We start from the raw sequence: 22,828 nt of genomic DNA, 5'->3' as shown, positions 1-22,828 counted from the left end.
CTCCATTTTAAAGAAGAAACACAAACAATAATGTATTTCCCTATATTTTAAAAACAAAACAATGCTCATTAAAGCCACAATTTTGCCATGAATTTCTGACAACCAATAAATATATTAAATTTATGTAGAATAAAATGTAAATGAGACATTAAATTGAGTCAAAATATTTTCCCAACACTCGCGACAAAGGTTAATATTTACATTCGAATGCAAATAGCTGACTGTCAGTCTACGTTAAGTTGTTGCGGGCGGAAGAGGAGCGTGTATATAAGCATGTACATAATCTCATAATAATGTTAATGCTGTTTCCGTGGGCGGAATTTTCATATAAGTATGTGCCACCAATGTAATTAATGTTGGCTAAAATGAAATTTGTCATTGTTGGCTGGCTGGTTGGCTGACTGGATGGCGGTGGGCTGCTAAAGAAGTTGTTGTGATGCCATCATTTGGTTCTCACCGTAACCCATTACGTTCTGTTAACAAATGTGTTGTCGGTGTTTCTTTTGTTTTGTAGCAAAACTGAAAATCGTACATATGTACAAATGTGAACATAACATAATTAAGAAACGAAATGTTGTAATTTTCTCTTAAATTTAGGCAATCTACTACGTAAACAAATACAATTCACATATGAGAAATTTAAGCTTTTACTTTTCTTGAGATCGAATAATGTACGGTGGAAATTTAAGAAAATTTCGTCAAAAAATATTCAAGGTATTAAAAATCAATTTACTTGATATAAAATATGAACGGATGATGCCTCCGGATCTTAACATTTATATTATTTTATTCCCCGCTGTAAGAAATATTGTAAAATATTTATATTGAAGCTATGTCATTATCTGACCTAATCGGACCGAAAACGGCAGAGGTCTGCCTGCACTTCTTGTGGTCAGTCGTACTAAACATCATTACAATCGAGTGCATATAACGATTTTAGGGACGATATGTCTGGGAGCAGTGTCTATATAATACCGACTATCAACAAATTCTACGCGATCGCCTTAAGGAAGATAGATGTACTAAAGGATTGAAATTAATTTTGGGATGCATAGCTGAAATAAGGAGGAAATGCGCACTTGACTGTACCAATGGTACAAAATGATAATAATTTGACATATAGTGTTGGAACAGACCTGAAATTATAATTGTTGGCGTTAGGATCACTGTGAGTGAAAAGCTTGTAAGGGATGGTTTTGGAAATGTGTAGCATCTAGTGAACGGTACTAATTTCGGTATATAGCGAAGAAAAAAAAATAAAATTGTGAATATAGATACTGCGAGGGCGTGAGATAGGGAGGTGGATTTGAAAACGTGTATTATAATGTGAACGTAAGTGGTAAATTGTAATAAGTTTGATAAGTCATCTCTGTCAGTTTACTGGGTTTGAATAAGGAAGAAAATTTAAAAATGCGTACGATAACGTGCACGGAAGTTTTAAATTATTCTACTTCTGATATACATTGTAGGAATATAAATAGAAGTAAATGTTTTAGAGTAAGGCCAACTGTGGGTGTAGAATGTAGACTATGCGGTGTGTTTGAAGCTGGAATATGGGGGCTATACATACAATGTTTCGCCACACGAGCTAGAACCCATTATGACCTACAAATACCAATTTTTAGACAAATCTTGGAAAAAGATGTGGAAAAAATCATGAAAATACCGAATATCGGGAAGTACGGTTATATGGGGGCTATACCAAAACGTGGGCCCTTACATACAATGTTTCGCCACCATAACTAGAACGCATTATGACCTACAAAGACTAATTTTTAGACATATCCCTGAACAATATGACAAACATAATCAAACTACCGAATATTGAGAGGTACTGGGGGACTATACCAAAACTTGGACCCATATATCTAATTTTCAATACCAACCATCCTAGACGACAATTGACGCTCTACGTCAAATAGTGTGGTCGTGTGTATCGTGATTTCAAAAAACAGGCAGACAGACAGACGGACATCGTTAAATCGACTTAGAATTTTGTGCTGATTTGAATATACAGGGTGAGATAAAATAACTGCAACAAAGTGAAACGCCATAATTTTTTTTTTTTAATTTTATTGAATGAAAGCAAAAAATGTGGGAAATAGCATAAACTTTTAGAATAAGTTAAGATTTGTTCAAATGGCTTAGCTTTGGCACGAATTATGGCCTTCAAACGGCCAATGGAACCGTCACAAAGTTGTTCTGCGGTATTTTGGCCCATTCTCGGCGAAGCGCTTGCTTTAGGCGATCGACACTTTGGTATTTGGTATAGTCCAACGGATTGGTATCCGGAGATTTTGGTGGCCATTATGCTCTGGAAATGAAGCGAGAAACCTCAGTTTGTAACCATTCTTGGGTGGTGGGTGCTGAGTGAAATGGTACTGAGTCCTGTTGAAATGTCCAAGGTCAGCGGCCAAAATGTTTGCCTGCCCAAGGCTTTAAAACACCCTCCAGAATATTTTCGCGATAATATTCGTCATTTATTCTGATGTCACGGTCGATTAATATGAGCGATCATCAGCGGTGAGCGACAATCATCTGTTGCGGGGGCCCACGCCATCACCATTGCCGGCGCTTGAGTTCTGGTGGCCAACCGAAGGTGCACATTTTCAGCTGACCTCTTTGGCAAGTAAATACGATCATTTTGTTTGTTTACAAACTGCTGCACAACGAATGTTTTCTCATCGGAGAAAACCAAATTCGGAAGTTCACTACTTTCGGCCAAGCGAAGCAATTCTTTAGCTCTTTTGAGTCTAGTTGCGGTGTAAGTTCTGGCATTTTTTGGAATTTCAATGGCTTTACCCTTAGCTCATTTTTCAATATTTGCCGAATGGAATATTGCGATAGGTTCAGCTCACGAGCCATTTTTCGGTCACTGCGATGCGGGTTTCTATCAAGGCGCTTTTTTACTTTACGAACCATTTCTGCTGATGTTGCTGTTTTCTTCCGTCCACTTCCTTGACGTCGGGCTACGCTATTAGTATCACGGTAACGAGCGATTGTACGAGACACAAAAGATTTATTCACAAAGAAATGCCAGAGTGCTCTAACGATAGCCAATTGTGGTATTCCAGCCAAATATAAAGAAATCACACTATCACGCTTGAATTCCATCACCAATAACTTTTTTTCTGGAAAATTCTCACCAAAATGCTTTTGTACGCTTGTAAACAATATAATGAGCTTTCACTGGAATAGTTTGAACAGCTGTCGGACGAGGGGCTTAGAAATGACAGCAGTCTGAAGTTTGTTGCAGTTTTTTCATCTCACCCTATATATAGGTAGATGAAACTATTTAACCAATCCCAGAAGATAAGTAAGAAGTAATTTGATTGTGATATGAATGTATGGTTCAATTAACCTAATTTCTACATCTAAATCTTCAACTCAAAAATTTAATTTGTGAAAACTTTCTTAATTCTCACAATGAAAATATAATAAAATGCAACAACTTTACAATATTCATTTCCAGAGATGCAATCAAACTAGTCGTTCACCCACTTTGCATTTAAAACATTTTTATTACAACCCTCCGCGTCCAAAACTCAAATTCATAAACATTAATTTATGTTAACCAGCAAAGTTAGTGTGCCTCAATGATGTCATGCTTGGTTAAATTTGATGTCAATATTCAGTTATAGACACGATACACCTGCATCGAATTGTAACTGCAAAATTTTATAATAACCGACTGACGTTTTTTTCGGTCTGTTGTTCAAAGTGATAAGTAAATTTTCACTTTACCTTGCAATGCAGTAAATATGCATTTCTTTTCTGTTTAATTAACTCATTTAAAAGCAGAACAAACACTCAATTCCTAAACAAATATCTTGGTTGGTTGGCTGGCTTGTTTGCCCAACTAGTTAGTTGGTAGGTAAGTGGACAAAAATACAAATAAACAACCTTAATGGTAAGCCACATTCCTATAGCCGTTTTTGTGGACATTCAAGGAGCGTCGTTTGTTTGTATTTTAATGGGGGTAAAATGTGTTCTTCTATATTAAAAAAAAAATCTAATAATTAAATCAAGCACATATGGAATAAATTAAATTATAATTTTAACTCCCCCTAATTAGTTCACCATTCATACGCCATTGTTGTAGCATTTTATTAAAATTGGCAAAATTTCAGTACAACGCATATTGTTTATTCATACTAAATTGTTTTATTTACACTTTTCTTTTACTTTCAACCATCCAAGCGTGCTATGTGGGTATGATGATGGTTGTTAGTGTCTGACCAAATTCAAGTGCAATTTGCGGTTTTAATCCTGAGGAAAATCTAATACAAATTTATAAATTACATTTTTAATGTAATTACAAAGTTTGCTTGTGAGATAGTGAGATATATATACAACCATCTTGAGATATTTTTAGTGCACAGGAATCAGTTAAAGTTGACTTTTATTTTTAAAGTAAAGACGATGTTCAAAGCTTCAATGTAAGATTTCCAACACAAGATGTAATTTTTGAATTAAAAAAAAATAGTTTAATATAAATTATCGAATGATTATTTGACAATACAGGTATGCTGTTAATACTGCAGTGGGACAAAACACAAATTTCCAATAATTATTTGAAACCCCAACAAATTATGAAATTAGAGTTCAAAAGAGGCGACAAACCCTCGTGTCGTGTTGGTAGAAATTATTAACCCTCAAGCGAGTCACCAAAATGGTCGTTTTGGAGCTGTTTTCGAAATATGGTTAACAACTCTCTGTAAACGGGATCAGAAAAAGTCAAAATATTCTACAAAATTATTTGTCAAAAATTCTACTATAAGTCCTAGAATACATCAATTTTACCTAAAGGCCGAAAATTCATAAAGATTTAAAAAAAAATATTTTAAGATTAATGCCGAACCTCATGTGAATTTATATAAAATTATCCTATAAAACATCACTTTACAGGACAATCCCTAATACAAAAATATTCTTTATCAAAGTTCACTAAAAATCTTCAAAAATCTTCGAGAAAATACCTATCTCCATTATAAATGGAGATTTTTGCGTTTATCTTTTTGGCGACAATGGTTAAACCAGTAAAGAAAGTCTTAAAGTCGGGCGGGGCCGACTTTATGATACCCTACACCACTTTGCTAATTAAGTAGAGCTTCACATAACAATTAAAAGTTTTTATGGGAGAATTCAATCATACACGCTATGATTATAATTATAATTTAAAGTTCAAAGGACTAAATATGCCGAAGTATTTGTATCTTTTAAATTCGGAATTGCATTGCCCATTTGGTGCACAATTAATTTGAAATCGGATAAAGATATATATGGGAGCTATATCCAAATCTGAACCGATCTCGATAAAATTTGGCAAAGATTTCTGATTATTTCTGAATATCGTTGTTCAAGAGTTGATATTACTGTTGTGAGTAACAAATATAACAAATCGGATGAATAATATATATGGAACCTATAGCTATATCTGAACAGATCTTCACCAAATTTGACATACTAGCTTCTAGACTCAATTCGGTCGTAAGTGCCAAATTCCATCCCATTTGGACAAATATTAGACGTTTGGTGCACAATAAAACGTAAATCGGACGAAGTTATATATGGGAGCTATATCGAAATCTGAACCGATCTCGACAAAATTTAGCAACTGTATTTCTGAGCTGTATTTGATATGTTTCCCCAAATATTGTTGTTACAGAGTGCATATTACGGCTGCGGTGGACAAAAATAACAAATCGGATGAACAATATATATGAGAGCTATAGCTTTATCTGAACCGATTTCGATCAAATTTGGCATACTTAATTTAGGCCTAATTTGGTTGTATGTGCAAAATTCCATACTATTCGGGCTGATATTACACGTTTGGTGCACAATAACAGGCAAATCGGACGAAGATATATATGGGAGCTATTTCTAAATTTTGACCGATTATCTCCAAATTCAATAGGGTTCGTCCTTGGGCCAAACAAATGATTTGTGCAAAATTTCATTTGGATCGGGCAATAAATGCGACCTGTACTTTCTTTACAAAAATACATGGACAGACGGACGGACGGACGGACGGACGGAAATGCATAAATCGACTCAGAATGTGATTCTATGCAGATCATCAAAAGGAACTATGGGTCTATCTCGTTTCCTTTTGCCTGTTACAAACAAATGCACAAAGACATAATACCCTGACCACCTTGTGGTGTAGGGTATAAACAGCTCACGTTCGTTTTGTTTTTTGTTACACTGTAAATAATCTTCAGTTTGGTCTATAATATAATCATGATGCTGCAAATCGTCCTACAAATAAACAACGTTTACAAATTATTGCATTTTACCATTAAAATGTGGGTTTGTTCAGAAAATTCATCGTACACTTCTTCCATTTTACGGACATTTTAATCCACCAACTGAGCTTCTATTCAGGTTATTGGAACTTAAATTGGCAACAAATGTACATTGTTTTCGCATAACCCCCATAGAATTACACCTCCCCATATTCTGTATTTTGACGATTTTAACCTCACTTTATAACGGAATAGTTTAATATAAGTTTAATATAATATAACGGAATAGTTTTTATATTTATATCTCCTCCGCCAAAACTTTTTCGTATAGCCCCCATATGACTGTACCTTCCAATATTCGGAATTTTGATTACACATTTACACAAACGAAATAATTTAAAAATTGGTATTAATAGTTTGTATTTACTTTTTGTGTCAGAACATTGTCCATACAGGTACTTGTATTTATGTAGCCCGCCTAAAAAGGTATTTTACCCACATTTTCTAAGGGAATATTTTTAATTTCCGTATTTTGAGTTTATAACGGTTTCTGCATCATATCTATATATGTTCACGTTCTCTTATAGCCCCAATATAAAGGTACTTCCCGATATTCGGTATTTAAGCCATTTTTTTCTAACGGAATTACTTAAATCGCAGTATCTGGATTCCGTAATTTTTATATAAGTGAGCTTCTTCTATAGTCCCTATCTTCCCGATCTCCGATATTTTGATGATTGTAGCCAATTTTTTAACATAATTGTTTGAAATTATGATTGGATATTGTGACCATTTCGTGTATTTGACTTTTTGCCGAGATTAAAAATATTCGTGTTATGGTGAAAGTTATGCACAATTTCACCCTCTAAACATTATACGTTGACCATCCAAATTTATAGGCTTCGTCCCGTCCTTAACTCTTACTTCATGCAAAAATTTGTGTTTTTGGCCCTTTTGAATACCTAAATTGTTTGCGATTATCTTCAAAAACAATCGGCTTCTTTCTGACCCTAACCACACCTCCATGCTAAAATTCGTAAGCAAGCCTAGGTAAAATGTGACAAATTTTTGGCTGTATGAGATAACTGATACATATTGACTGCATATTACGAGTGTGAGGGACTTAAACACCAAATTGGATGAAACATATATACAGGGTTGCCCATATTCGACGGACCCATCTGGCAACGCCATAACTTTTGACAGAGATGTCACATCGCTTAGTGACATACCGCGTTGGAAGCGTCAGTCCAAACCGATTTTAACCATACACGCCACGCGAGCGCTCTGAAATAGTCAATTGAAGTCAATTGTGAAAACTCAACGTACTTTTAAAACATTAAAAAATGTGAGAAGTGCACCTTCTAAGAACACCATTAAGCGTTTATACGAAAAATTTTCGACTGGTAAGGCTCTTTCTAATCCGAAGAGGCCATATAAAAGTCGACCAAGGCAATCGGCCGAGAATATCGCTGCCGTACGAGCCAGTGTTGAAAAGTCCCAAAGAACATCAAAAAACGCCGTTCTCAGCAGTTGGGCATGGCTCGGTCCACTTTACAACGGATTATTCGCATTGATTTGCATTTGTTCCCGTACAAAATTCAATTGACGCAAAGAATGATGCCTGCGGACAAGCCTCGTCGATTGGAATGGGCCCAAAGGTCCGTCGAATATGGGCAACCCTGTATTGGAGCTATATCTTTACCGATTTTCACGGAATTTGAAATAATTACTTTTAGTAGAATTCGGTCAGATGTGCCTAAAGACATCCTATTTTGACAAATATTACACATACAGCAGACAATAAAATTTTAATCGGAGAACGATATATATGGGTGCTAAATTTGAATCTATTCTATGCGATTTCAGTAGGGTTCTCCTTGGGCCATACAAATAATTTGTGAAAAATTTCATTTCAATCGGGCAATAAATGTTTACATGGACGGATGAACTCGACTCAGAAGCTAATTCTATGAAGCTGATCAAAAAGGGACTATGTGTCTGTCTCGTTTTCTTCCGCTTGTTACAAACAAATGCATAAAGACATGCTGTGGTGTAAAAATTCTAAAAACTCAAAGTGCATTAATTTGGAGTCTAAATGATTATGTTGAAAAGTTAAAAATTCAATCACAGGCTAATTAAATGCTTTCACGCCCGAAAATATAAACACATTATGTATAAATTTTCCTTCTTCAAAAGTCACTGACATCCATTTAATATATTTTTACAATGGTTTTAATATATTTTTACATGGTTTACAGTTCTTAAATCACAAAATTAACAGAACATAAGTTTGCTCGGCTACATAAATATCACATGAGGTAATTCATCAAAACCCTAACTAGTTATTTAAACGCATATTTCCGCCAGTTAAACTCAAGAACCCTAACACAAAACAAAGTACTAGAAACAATAACGAGAAAGCTAATGTCTGGCGCATTTTCAAGACGCCACATTCGAATATACTTTTTTGTTGTTAATTGTTTTGGAGCGGCGAATGAAACAAAAACAGAAAAACTATCAATTCATACCAACCTCTCACAATTTATTCATTCAAAAGCCCAGAGCTTTTATTTCATTATTTTCATTCACTTTTGTTTTACTTGTTTTCCGTCACTTTGTTTTCCTTTATATTCGTTGTCGCAGCATATGTACATACATTCAACATACATACATATTTTAACAATTTCTTTCTCACAAATATTTATATTTTTCTCCCATTTCTTGTTTTGATCGTGGTTGTATTTTTCGAATGCGTTTTTGATGGGTGTTGAAGAAGGCGAAAACAACCCGCTTAAAATACACTTTGACGACACCGGTTTGTTTGTGCTTTGAATGTTTTCATAAAACTGAAGTTCTTCTTGAATTCGACATGGGTTTTCTCGAAAATCATCGCTTCAAGTGCAAACGCACACAGAACTGGGTTGCTGTTTTCTGTTTCTGGTTTTTCATGATTCTCGTCATTAAAATACCGCTCATTGCGATTTTATCTTAAATTTATGTTGAAATGTACGAGGAAACAGTGGCGAATTTTGGTGAAACTTAAATATGAAAGTGCATATAGGAAATAAATTGACTTTATATAAAAATAAGGAAAATATTTTAGCTATTTACTTTGATCCTAAATTTGAATATAACCTGGTTCATTATATAATTGCTCTGGAGTGTTCATTACGAATATGAGGAACATAAACCTCAAATCGGATGATACATATACAGGGTGAGATGAAAAAACTGCTATCAACTTCACATTGCTGTCATTTCTAAGTCACTCGTCCGACAACGGTTAAAATTGTTCCAGCTGTAAAAAATATTCAAGCGTGATAATGTGATTTCTCTATATTTGGCTGAGAGACCACAAGTGGCTATCGTTAGAGCACTCCAGCATTTTAAATGTGAATAAATCTTTTGTGTCTCGTACCATCGCTCGTTACCGTGAGCGATGGCCTACGCTACCAGTGTACGCCAACATCAAGGAAGTGGACAGAAGAAAACAGAAACCCGCGTCGTAGTGGCCGAAAAATGGGTGAACATAGTGCAATATTCCATTCGCGAAATATTGAAAAATTAACTCGGAGTAAATTCATTGAAATTCCAAAAAGTGCAAGAACTTACACCGCAACAGAAAGAAAATAGACTCAAAAGAGCTAAAGAGTTTCTTCGATTGGCCGAAAGTGGTGAACTGCCAAATTTGATTTTCTCCGATGAGAAAACATTCGTTGTCCAGCAGTTTGTTAACAAACAAAATGATCGTGTTTACTTGCCAAAGAGGTCAGCTGAAAATGTGCACCGTCGGTTGGCCACCAGAACTTAAGCGTCGGCCATGGTGAATGTAGCCATTATATTAGGTTCTATACGACGACGTGGACCTGCATAGACAACTTTTGTCATAAGCCATTACAATATTCAAATGCGAAACTTGAAAAAAATTACCGAATATAGGGAGGTACCGTGGCTATATCAAAACGTGGACCTGTACAGACAAATTTCTGTCATAGGCCGTAGAATCCATTACGAACTTCAAATACCAAATTTAAAACAATTCCGTTAAATAATGTTGCTAAAATCATCAAAATACCGAATATCGGAAGGTACCGTTATATGGGGGCTTTATGAAGAACAGTACCTGCACAGTCAATTTTCTGTCTTAGGCTGTAGTATTCATTACCAACTTCAAATACTAAATTTGAAACGATTCCGTTGAAAAATACCAATAAAATCATCAAAATACCGAATATCGGATGGTATGGGGCCTATACGAAGACGTTGACCTGTACAGACAATTGTATTTTTTAGGCTGTAGTATCTATAACCAACTTCAAATTTGAAAAAAACTCCGATAAATAATGTCTCTAAACTCATCAAAATACCGAATATCGGGAGGTACCGTTGTATGGGGGCTATACGAAGACGTGGACCAGCACAGCCTGTTTTCTGTCTTAGGCTGTAGAATCCATTACGAACTTCAAATATCAAATTTGAAACAATTCCTGTGAACAATATCGCTTAAATCACCAAAATACCGAAGATAGGGAGAAACAATGATATGGGGGCTATACCAAAACGTAGATCTACATGGCCCATTTTGTAAAATTTGATCAACCCACTTCATTACGTTCGGAAGCTAGCGTAATTTCCACAGACGGACGGACATTGCTAAATCGACATAGATTTTTATGCTGATCAAGAATGTGTATTCTTTGTGGGGTCTAAATATTTTGAGGTGTTACAAACGGAATGACAAACTTAATATTCCCCCCATACTATGGTGGAGGGTATAAAAACATAACTTCTGCATAACAGGCTCCTATGAATACAGGTATTGAATGAAGTAAATAAATATGGTGAGCCAATTATTTTATGGGTGGACTCGCATTTATTAATTGTATAGTATGAAGTTATACAGCTGAGCGCAAGGCCGACAAATTCGTTCTAATACACTTCCTTCTAATTCTGCTTTGTTACTCTGCGAAGAAGCCAGTCAATAGCTTAAGCTAGTAAAAAAGCGCTTTATGTAATCTCACCTTTAATTTTTTATGGAACTTAAATGCCCACTGGATTATGAAACACAATTCGTCATCTTTTACTCAAAAACTATAAAATGGCAACGCTGAACCATAAATAAATCATAAAGCCTTAAGATATGCTATACACATTAATTGAAGATATTGGATGTACAGTGATGGATAAAATTGAACACGATCATATTCATATCATGTCATATATAACAATTTCGAGAATAAAAGCAATCAAAATGTATTTCAAATTGTTTTAACTTTTGTGACTTTACTCGTTAGGTTTTTTGGAATTTAGTCTTATATAAATAAAACATTTTTTTTAATTAATGTGTTTTAATTTTCAGAATACAGAATAATGTTAAATTATTCAATTAAAAACCGGAAGCTCTGCAAAAAATAGCGCATATACGTGGATATTGCAGCAAATAGAGGAAAATTGACCAGAAATGATTAGAAAGCCCTTAGATATACATACATAGGAAAAAATATAATGGCGCATAGATAACTGTACCCAGACCCAGACATTATATTAAAAAAATAAATAGAATAAATAAAATATAAATATTTTATAAAATAAACTCTCTATAGCAAAGTTTTAGTTAGTTAAGTGACGCTTCTCAGCTTCAACTATTTCAGTGGTCATTTCTTCACTACTTGTATTGTCGGCTTGCTCTCTTACCAAACTTGCATCTCGAGCTATTACTGGTGTAATTGTAGAAGTTGCTTCAATTTCTGCTGCGGCGGCGACAACAGCTACATTTGCCAGCTTCTTTTTGTTATCGATGAACGTTTTGACGGGTCCTTTTTTGGTGCCATCCTTTAAATCGGTAAATTTGGTAATCAGTGGTTTGTCACCGATTAAAATTGTAATCTTCTTCGAGGGTTTTACGACAGTGGTGTCAATGGTGATTTTTTCTTTTAATTTAAATGTTTTTAATATATTTTCGCCTTTTTCCAAAATGGGTATTTTTGTTGTGGCTACATCCACAATTAAATGGCTGGGAGTACTAGGGGCAGCGGTAGTAGTTGTTGTTGAGGAGCTTGGTTCTGTTGTTGTGGTCGTTGTGGTAGAAGTAGTTGTTGTAGTTGGTTCCGTTATGGTTGTTGTAGTGCTTGTAGATGCAGTTGTTGTTGAAGGAGCAATTGGTGTCGTGGTTGTCGTCGTTGCTGGTTCAGTTGTAGTCGTCGTCGTTGAAGTTGTTGGACCTGCTGGGGTTGTCGTCGTCGTTGTTGATGCTCTTGTGGATGCTTCAGTTACTACTTGTCGAGCGGATCTAACCAATCCTTTCTGAAATTACCTTAACTTTATAATTTTCTTATTTTTTTAATTCTTTATTTCACTTACTTCGTTGAATGGCAAAAGCATACTCTGAGCTCTCGGCATACATCCCAGGACCAAAGTTAAAAGTAATATGGCTAAAATGTGTTTTGATGTGTTGAACATTTTTGAATGTTGTCTTATTTTTCGATATAAAGTTTAAAGCAAAATAACATTTTTGTCAAAAATCGCAAGACATTTATATTCTTATGGCTGTGGTTTTTTTCGCATGAAAATAACATAGGTTTCGAAGAAAGTTTTTAATTAATTAAATTAACACATTCAGTGGCAATTTTTCAACTATATTTTGGTTAAGAGATATGTCTAGACTAATTAATAGTTTTACGCATGTAAGTTTTTGTCTTGGGGTGGAACGCTATCCATCTGATGCCTTATGTTAAAGTTCTTTTGGGAATTGACGACGATAGTCGATATACTTATCTTTAAAACACAAATTCATGAATTTAACAAGAATTAATCAATCAAATATTTCTCGATGTCTTGATGAACTGAATAGTTTCTTCATTAGTTTTTTTCAGTTTTTAAATATCTACAGTAGTGAAATAATTGAGGAGTAGTGAAATAACGGACTGACTGAACGAGAATCAATACCCAGACAAAACGTCTGAAGCTAGAATCATGAAATTATGCACAAGGACCAGTCTTGGGGCGTAGGCGTAAGGCTCAATTTTTGAGAACTCGTACTAAAAGTGTACGAAAAGTACTAAAATGTACTAAAAATTATTGATTTGTATTCCAAAAACGGAATTAGCTAGAATTTTTAAATTTGGAACGAGGGTCATAAATGGAGAACAGAATAGACGCACAAAAGGGATTTGGAAATTCGAACTTTAAGGTTACGAAAAATTGTTAAAGGGTTTTTGGAAATTCGAACTTTAAGGTTACGAAAGTTGCAAAATGGTACTATGAGAAGCAAGGTTAGAAATAAGTTTGATATATGAAGGTGGTTTTGGAAATGTGTACAACAAGTGCACGAAAAGTACTAAATAGTACTATATTTGGTACAATTTGGTAATGGGTGAACATATTGTGATGGAAATCTGGATTTGGTATTAGTGTCGCGTTCATGTTTACCTTTAACATAAGGAGGTTGTTTTGGAAGTGTGTATCATAATTGTACGAAAAGTTGGGATAGCGATGCAATTCTTAAATTTCATATGTAGATAACAGTTGGTGTCTGAGGTTGAGATTTGGAGGTGGGTTTGGAAATGCGTAATATAGTTATACGGAAAGAACTTAATTGAACTAAATTTAGTACTGGGTGAAGGGATAGAGCTGGAATTTGATATTTAGATCTCTGATGGTATCTGCAGGTGGTTTGGAAAATTTGTTCTATATTATTACGAAAGGTACTAAATGGTGCTAATTTTGGATCACTGTTTGGTATTGGATGAATTAGAGAATTTGTCCGACCGCTCACTGTGGGTAGGTTCGGGAGAAAATATCTAGGTCTCCCAAGATGGATGGGAACTCCTTCGGTATCGGCACCACACTATAGAGATATTCAGGATCAGATGGTCAGGACTTCAATGGCAAGGAAATTATTATAGCTATCACTTTAGTTTGTATACCCTACAACACTATGTGTTGGGGGTATTATAAGTTTTGCTAGGAACACAATTGGAGCGAACGACGAATTTCGCCCTACGCGGCGACAAAATGAGCCGCGAAAATTCGTCGTATGGAACACAATACCGACGAAATTATAAAACAGCTGATGAAGTTGTTTACTTTTTGCTCATTTGTTGACTACAATGAATTATACAAGAACACATAATTCTTTACGTTCTCTATTATAATTTCACGTATGTCCATCTTCTCTATTATAAATTCACTGATATCCATCTTCACTCAGGCGCAAGTACACAAATAAATAAACAAATTAATTATTTTTTTTTTATACGAGTAACAGATAGTAGAGTGACCATAACAAATTTTAAAGTAAAAAGTAACTTTATTTACTAAAACACATAAAATTCGTACAAGTATGGCCACCTTGTACTATTTTGTTCGCCGGTCGCCGGCGTATGAAATAGAAATAAAGCTAATTGAGTTCGCGGCGACCGACGAAATTTTCGCCGGTGCCTTGATTGTGTGCACTTCCATATAAACATATGTGTTTTATTTTTGACGACGAACATACGCCGCGAAAAAATTCGTCGTTCGCTCTAATTGTGTTCCTAGCATTTGATTGGGCCAGAATTTATGTAATACCTCGAAATATTGGTTTCCCATATAGGAAAGTATATATGGGACTTCCTAGCTCGCCGAGCTGAGTCGATCTGGCTATGTATGTCCGTCCGTCCGTCTGTCCATGTTAATTTGTAATCAGTCTACAGGTCGCATTTATGGCCCGATCCTTACGAAATTTTGCACGAAGGTGGGGTTAGGGTCAGAATAGAAGCCTATTTATTGGAGATGATTGCCAAATGTTTAGGGGTTGAAATGGACCAAATACTGAAAAAATGTCGGATTTTGCAGTAGCTATACAGGTCGCAATTATTGATCAATCGACGCGGAATTTCGCATGTAGCTAGAGTTTAGGGCGGGGAAGAAGCCTACCAATTTGGGTGGTCATCGGATAATATTTAGCGTTGTGTTGAAAAAGTTTCAAAATTTTTCATTAAAACGCGAATATTTTAAATCCCGTCGAAATCACAAAACCATGACAAGGTTACTTCTGATCTTTACATTGATGTGAACATCCAACAAATCGGATATATAGCAAAATATGTGCGATATATAAGTCTATCAAAGAAGATATGCTTGAAAGATCTGTTATATGTCGAGAACGGCTGAACTGATTTCGAAAGTTCTCATTAATTCAGAATGGCCTCTTGGCAAGAAAGAAAAAACGCCTAAAAAAATCGCATAAAAATATCTCTCTAAAGATAAAAATATTGATTTTGTAACATTTCCTCATATTTTTTCAATTTTGTCATAATTTTGGCATATTTTCATTTTGAATTAAACATTTTGTAATATTTCTACAGCTAACAAAACTAAGTAGTTAGGATATCCGGATATCATGTACAGATCGCATTTATGGCCCGATCCTTACGAAATTTTGCATGGGGATAAGATGAGGGTCAGAATAGAAGCCTACTCTTTTTGGAGATGATCGCCATATATTTAGGGGTTGAAATGGACCAAAAACTGCAAAATTGCCAGCAGGTTGTGATTATCGCTCGATCCTCCCGCACATTTGAATGGGGGTTACCGGACATTGCAAAAGCCAAGCAGTTTTGGATGGCCATCCAAAATTATTCAATGTGTGAAATAGTTTGCCAACTTTTGTAGACAAAATAGACAGTGACTTTTTGGAGAATTCACAAATACAGGAAAGACGCACTTCTGACTATTTCGTTAACGCTGATTTCGTTGAAGAATATAGTCAAATGTCTGTATCTCATATAGATGCGTTTCAGTCAAAAACCAATAATAAATGTTAATCTTTTGCCACTTCTGAAAGATTATAGATCTTTGGGAAATATTGGTTACAGATCTAGGAAGACCATTTAAGTGCAACATCTACCAATAAATTGGAAATGAGCAAATTAGTTTAAGTTGCTATTATTCGAAAATTAGAGAACGAAACCTTATGGTTTTCTTTTATTATTTGTCACAATATCTTGCGGAATTCTTTCGAGTATCTCGCCTATATATACTGTATCGTTTATTTTAGTGTTGTAGGGTATTCAACGGTCGGCCCCGCTCGACTGTAGCCTTTGCTTACTTGTTATGATTAACTATAATTTATTGCTAATGTTTGAGCTACGATAAGGTAGAAAGAGACGAAGCTCCTCCTGTGGGACATCGATCCGAAGTTCCTGGCCCACAATGAGCTATAGTCGATGCTCCTGTGGACCAACGAAGCGAAGCTCCTGTGAAAATGAATACCAGCCACACAATTTAATAACAGCCAGTCTTAAAATTATTCCTAGCTAACGATTCTGTTAGTCGGAGTACATAAGGTGATTCTGAAAATCACTAACTACCCTTTGTCCCATCGTAAGCCAAACCCAACACTATATGTTACGCTATGCTATAATCGGCATATTTTGGAAAACTGAACTGTTCGCTGCCAACGAATATTGCCGACGTGTTGCTATTGCCGATGTTGTTGTTATTACTGATACAAAGGTTGTGGTTGTATTTTCTGAGTAATGTATCTGATAAAATCATCACATTACCGAGTTAAATTAAGATATACTATTTGATATCCATCGCAATGGTATATCGAGGACCTTTCAGAAGCATTTATCCACATTTATTTTGAAATAGTAGGAAGTTTCAATTTCAATATATTTACAGGTCCGGATGATAGACAGTTTTCTTTTTTCAAAGAATAGATATATGATTTTGTTTTCGAAGTCAAAGCGAATCGTTCAAAAAAATAATCAGAGTCTGATAAAAAAGCTCTACTCAATATTTTTGGTGTTTTAGCACTAAATCCAAAGGCCGTCTACACTTGGTTCAAAGTATAACGGCAAATCGTAACATTCACTCACTCATTCCTGTAATTCTCACCCTAAGGTTTTTTTTATATATATGTCAATGGAGATTTAACTCTCCAACTTTCCATTTTTAACCAATACAAAGTCTCCTCCGATTTTGTTACTTAAAAATTGTTTCACAACTCGATTATTTTGACAAGAAAAACGCAACAACACAGCTTTATTAGTTCACGCATTTTAATATTTTTCGTTGCAAAAAGTTACTTAAACTATTAATAAATAAATAAATAAATTACATTACATTAAATATTCAGTTCAGTTAGTTTTTAGGATCAAGTGCCAATTTATCGCTACGACTTTGTTTTAATGAACTTTGTTCTCCTTCAAACTTGCAGGTAAATTTAAATTTAATGACCGTCCATATCCAGCATAGCCACTGCCACTGTGTCCAACATGGCCAATGTGGCCGTCATCATGACCACCCGAGTGCGAATGACTTGAAGTATAAATTGGTTTTGTTACAATCTCATATGTGTGTGATTTCCCACCACCGCCAGCTAAACTCTTCAAACCAATTACGGCGGATAATGTCAGGGCCATGAGACCGGCCATTAATGCCTTGCCAGCCATCAAAGCAATGCCACCCATACCCATGGCCATGAGGGTGCCTGTAAGTAGTGAAATTTACATTTAATTTAAGTTTTCTAATTATCACTGTTATTATTATTTCGTGTTGGGTTCGCGCTCATACCTTTCATCATTAGACCGGCCGCCAAGAGCATTTCCATGCCTCCTTTTTTACCAAACTTATCCTTTCGTCCTGTTTCCACCAAAGATCTGGCCTGCATTACGGTTTTGTCGTCAATCAGTTTAAAGCGTAGATAATGTGTTTGTAGGAAGTTGTTGATTTTGTTGACAATAAAACCATTTATTCGAGCATTGGGATCATTTGGGTAACTACGTGCCACATCTGAAAAAGGAGAATCAATATATATAATTGTGAGATATTTTTTTTTTTGTGTTAAAAATGGTTTTATTTCATCGTTTAAAATTAGTTTATCTAATGAGGATTATATTTCACGGCAATATAAATTACAGTTTATAGAACTTGAACTCCAATAAACGCTGGTGAAAATAATCGCCTCCTCATTAGGAAATCAAGAAGAACAATAGCATCTTTTGTGTCATACCAAGTATGGTTTTTATCGGTTCAATATTATGAAATTAATGCAGTGTTATGAAAACATTCTATTGTTTAATAATTGATTTAAACATGATTAATTATTCTATATTAAAATTAAGCACCAAAAGAACACAAGAGTCATGTAGGGCCGACTTTGCACAATTATGTATATTTTGCAGAGAATTTGTATGAAGTAAGCCATGTTAACTAAGATTGTAAATGAGTGCGAATCGACTTTTATTAAATTTGGCGAAAGCATTATCATGCTGTAGTTGACCTCTCGCACAAAATAGCATTGCTAAAGTGTGCGTATTATGACTTTAAGAAAGCTTAAATATAAAATAGGATAAACATGTAGCTCCAGCTATATCTCTATCGATATGGTCCATCATGGCAGATTTTATTCTTTCGAAGCTTGATTGTATGTTTCAAAATGCAATTTTATTAGACGAAGTTAGCACGGTTTGAGTATCATATATATCACATTGGGGTGAAATATATGTGAGCTATATCTGAATTTGAACCGATCTCGGCTAAGTTTAGTACTATTTATTTAGCGCATATTACAGCTTTTAGGGACTTAAATATATAAAGCGTATAAAACAAATATCTGGTAGCTACAGCTGAAACGCACTAAAAATGTTATTGGTCGAATGATATTGATTGGGGGCTATATCGAAATCCAAATTGATTAGAACCCATTTCAAAGTCCATGATCCAAACAATCAAACAGCGTATCAAATTCGACCCGCAACTCGATTATACAAAAACAAGTAAGGAAAAGTCAAAAGTCGGGTGGGTCCGACTATATGATACCCTACACCACTAAGCAGAGCTCCAGTAACAAAATAATTTATTTCAAGTAGATCATACCACCTATCAACATTTGGATTTAGACCAGTTATAGTTTGCTATAGAGTGCATGATATCAAGGATTGTAAAGAAGGATTTTGTAGAAGGATTATATTAAAAAAAATATATATCGGAGCCGAGTTTCGTACGTCCCGAAATTCACTCCATTAGGGCTGATATTAGCCATTATTTGTACAATAATCCTGAAATCGGATTAAGGATATTGAAGCTATTTCCAAATCTTAGCCGTTCTCGATAAAATTTGGCAAATGTATTTCCGAGCTTAATAAGATATCTGTTACCAAATATCCTTGTCGAATGGATATTACGAATGTGAGGGACTTAAACACCAAATCGGATGAAACATTTATATGGGAGATATAGTTATATCTGAACTGATTTACACCAAATTTGAAGTACTGGTTAGTAGTATGAATTGATTTTGGGCTGATATTAACCATTTGGTGCACAATAAACCTCATGCCGGATAAAGATTAATATGGGAGCTATATCCTTATCTGAAGCGATCTCGATAAAAGTTGAGAAAGGTATTTTCGAGCAGAATTTGATGTTCGGTTCAAAATATCATTCTTCTGGAGTGCACACTACCCATGTGAGGGACTTAAAACCCCAAATTGGATGAAACATATACACAGGGTGAGCTGAAAAAATTGCAATCGACTTCAGACTGCTGTCATTTCCTAGCCACTCGTCCTACAGCTGTTAAAATTATTCCATTTCAACATTTTTGTGAGAATTTTCCAGAACAAAAGTTATTCGTGATGGAATTCAAGCGTGATAGTGTGATTTCTTTATATTTGGATGGAAAACCACAAGTGGCTATCGTTAGAGCACACCAGCATTTAAATGTGAATAAATCTTCTGTGTCTCGTACCATCGCTCGTTACCGTGATACTGGTAGCGTAGCCCTACGTCAAAGAAGTGGACGGAAGAAAACAGCAACATCAGCAGAAATGGTTTGCTCTAAGTTTGCTAACGAGTTGCTCGGCAGAAAGTGGTGAACTGCCGAATTAGGTTTTCTCCGATGAGAAAACATTCGCTGTCCAGCAGTTTGTAAACAAACAAAATGATCGTGTTTACTTGCCATAGAGGTCAGGTGAAAATGTGCACCTTCAGCTGGCCACCAGAACTCAAGCACCGGCCATGGTGACGGTGTGGGCAGATGGTCGGTCTGCGCTCGTATTTATCGACCGTGGCATCAGAATATATGCCGAATATATAAACATTTTGGCCCCAGACTTTGGACATTCCAAAAGGATTCAGCACTATTGCACTCAGCACGCGCCACCCAAGAATGGTTACAAAATGAGTTTCCTCGCTTCGTATCCAGCGCGCAATGGCCACTAAAATCTTCGGATACCAATCCGTTGGACTATTGTGTCTTTTTTGTTTTGGAAAGCAAGCAACAATACCAAAGTCTCGATCACCTGAGGCAAGCGCTTCGCCAGGAATGGGCCAAAATACTGCAGAGCAACATTCGGGCTGTGTGTAACGGTTTCATTGGCCGTTTAAAGGCCATAATTCGTTCCCGAGTTTACCACTTCGAAAAAATCTTAACTTATTCTAAAATTTGATGGTATTTCTTACATTTTTTGTTTTTATTCAAAAAAATTAAAAAGAAGTAAAAATGATGGCTTTTGACTTTTTTGCAGTTTTTTATCTCACCCTGTAAGTATTACCCATCTTCCTAACACTAGCTTCATCTTGATTTAATACCATGCGACAGTATTTTGGATTCTTTTAGTTTTACATTTAAAAATGATAAACGTTTCTATCGGGCATAACTCAACTGAGACCACGATTTAAAAATTCAGATTTATAGATTTTTTTTGTTCCCACAAGGTCGAGTTTCAAAAATACAATCGTTCATACAACTAAACAGTACTTTTTGGCACTTTTATTATTATTTTATTCTTAGTTGTGCCCTTTCAAGTCGAATTTCCAAAAAATCTGCCATTTCTCATCATAAACTCTATTTGTAATCAAGAATTTGAACTTTCAAAGTTCTAGCTTTAGCCGTCCATAAGATACCATGGTGCAGAATTTCGTAGTTTTTGGTTCACTTCTATTTAGAATTTTAAATGGCTTAAATCTCCGAAAATTCACATGTATTTCCCCCCTACACAAAAAGTATCCCGTATTTCAAATTTCTGATGCGAGTTTGTTAAATTCCTTGTTGTAACGTTAAGCACACTTTTAGTACTCGTATCGTATTTATTTATTTTGAATTTTCAAGAACCCAGGCTAATATCAATACACCAAGTGTGGCCAATATGCCAAATTTCAAGATTCCAGCTCTGTCAATTACCAAAGCCACAATATAGTTCCCACACATTTGCAATTTCCGAATTCTAGCTTACTCCTTTCGCTTAATATCTTGCCAGATCATTATTTATATTTTCCAAAATTAAGTATAATCTAAGGCCAACACACTTGTCACTAATTTATTTTACATACGACGATTTATGATTTAGTTTCCAATACAATGGCACTCAATGCCATTTTTCTTATAAATTTAACACACACACACACACTTAAAATCACTTGCAACAACACTATATCCCACTTACCAGCCATCAATTCTGAAGTCTTGATTTCCTTGGCCTCAGGATCTTTCACCAGACTAATGCCATTCAATAGACGTAGCTCCTCACGTTCGGTTAAATACTCCAGAATTTTAACAAATTCAATTTTCAAACATATCCAACTGAACGAAGTATTACACTCCTCCAACGTTTGCTTAACACTCGGTCTATTCTCGTTCGAGGATCTTTCGGTGGTGGTTTCAACATCTATACTGGCACTTTCAGAAAATTTCAACAGCAATATGAAAATGCCCAAATAAAATAAATATTCCAAGGTTTTCCATGATGACTGCATTGTGATGTGTAGTTTATCCAATTGTATGACTCCGGCTGGCTATGTTTTGGCCAAGATGTTATGATTGAAACTAATGTCTGGCATTTGTTGACATTTTCCATTTATACTACAAATCTGACCACTACCATTCCGACACCGTAAGTCACCCATTGAAAAGAAATTTACTTTAATGAGATGTTGTGGTCAAAATAGATATTTCATTGTTTTAGTTGTTCAGTTTTTTTTTCTCTGCGATTCTTCATCACTTGTGTAAATGAAGAATCTCTCCATTTTTTTTAACCATGCAAAGAGTTTTTGTTGCGACATTTCCCTCGGTGTTTAGAAAAACTTCAATACCAGATTCAGTCAAGTGTGGCCAAAACGTCACCACAATCTTTCGTATTCCCAATGAAGGTAACGAAAGTAAAACTGATTTTTCATTTACCAACCACCCCAAAAACTCACTTTCCCCGAAAAAAAGCGGAAAAATCTCTTCACATAGAGGGCACAATGTCCGTCGGTAGTCCATAGATTGCCGTGTGCATGTGACTCGTGTTGTTTGGCTATGTAAAATTTTAATAATTTCGTATGAGAGCAACAACATTTCCATTCCATTTTCACGAAAGTTCCTCTCATGCAAAACTAATTAATGTTGAACCTTGGCATTTTGTAGACATTTTGTTTGGCTATGGGACACTGGCATAATGTCGCCTGTAATTTGGACTCAAGAATAATTCGATTGTCATGAAAGTGAAAATACAATAGGTTGCAAAATAGTTTTGTCCAGACAAAATATTATGAAATTTACGTTATATAATTCTGCGAAATTAAAGAAACATTTGGTAATA

At 35.3% G+C, this 22,828-nt stretch overlaps 2 protein-coding genes and 1 long non-coding RNA gene across 4 annotated transcripts in view; 1 reads left to right on the top strand and 2 right to left on the bottom strand.

The window, feature by feature from the left end:
• LOC101891327 (uncharacterized) overlaps window positions 1–8,995 on the bottom strand; it is a 73,884-nt gene extending 64,889 nt beyond the window's left edge. The window contains exon 1 of one of the 2 annotated variants that reach the window (XM_059122783.1): window positions 8,787–8,995. The gene's annotated coding sequence lies outside the window, so the exon portion shown is untranslated. The remainder of the gene's footprint in view (window positions 1–8,786) is intronic. The other variant, XM_059122772.1, reaches the window with a different exon arrangement.
• LOC131802470 (uncharacterized) overlaps window positions 1–17,590 on the top strand; it is a 167,581-nt gene extending 149,991 nt beyond the window's left edge. Inside the window, exon 5 of the long non-coding RNA XR_009342215.1 lies at window positions 17,461–17,590. This is a non-coding gene — a long non-coding RNA (uncharacterized LOC131802470). The remainder of the gene's footprint in view (window positions 1–17,460) is intronic.
• LOC101890984 (uncharacterized) lies at window positions 17,285–22,469 on the bottom strand. The gene is made up of 3 exons (XM_005176841.4): window positions 21,692–22,469; window positions 17,817–18,035; window positions 17,285–17,733 (listed from the first exon to the last, which is right to left on the bottom strand). Exons 1-3 carry the CDS (start codon window positions 21,999–22,001, stop codon window positions 17,429–17,431), a joined length of 834 nt encoding a protein of 277 aa, XP_005176898.1. The 5' UTR covers window positions 22,002–22,469; the 3' UTR covers window positions 17,285–17,428.
• Between the last annotated feature and the right edge of the window lie 359 nt (window positions 22,470–22,828).

The sequence above is a fragment of the Musca domestica genome, unplaced genomic scaffold (genome assembly GCF_030504385.1).
Source record: "Musca domestica strain aabys unplaced genomic scaffold, Musca_domestica.polishedcontigs.V.1.1 1, whole genome shotgun sequence".
Taxonomy (NCBI): domain Eukaryota; kingdom Metazoa; phylum Arthropoda; class Insecta; order Diptera; family Muscidae; genus Musca; species Musca domestica.
Note: the sequence above shows the minus strand (reverse complement) of the source record. Positions and strands in the feature narration are given on the sequence as shown.

What these genes read in the sequence shown, in the direction of transcription:
- LOC101890984 (XM_005176841.4), bottom strand. Translation starts at nt 22,001, where the DNA reads ATGCAGTCATCATGGAAAACCTTGGAATATTTATTTTATTTGGGCATT. An exon ending in GACTTCAGAATTGATGGCTG is followed by an intron (nt 18,036 to 21,691) that starts GTAAGTGGGATA and finishes CTCCTTTTTCAG; the next exon opens with ATGTGGCACGTAGTTACCCA. An exon ending in GGCCGGTCTAATGATGAAAG is followed by an intron (nt 17,734 to 17,816) that starts GTATGAGCGCGA and finishes CACTACTTACAG; the next exon opens with GCACCCTCATGGCCATGGGT.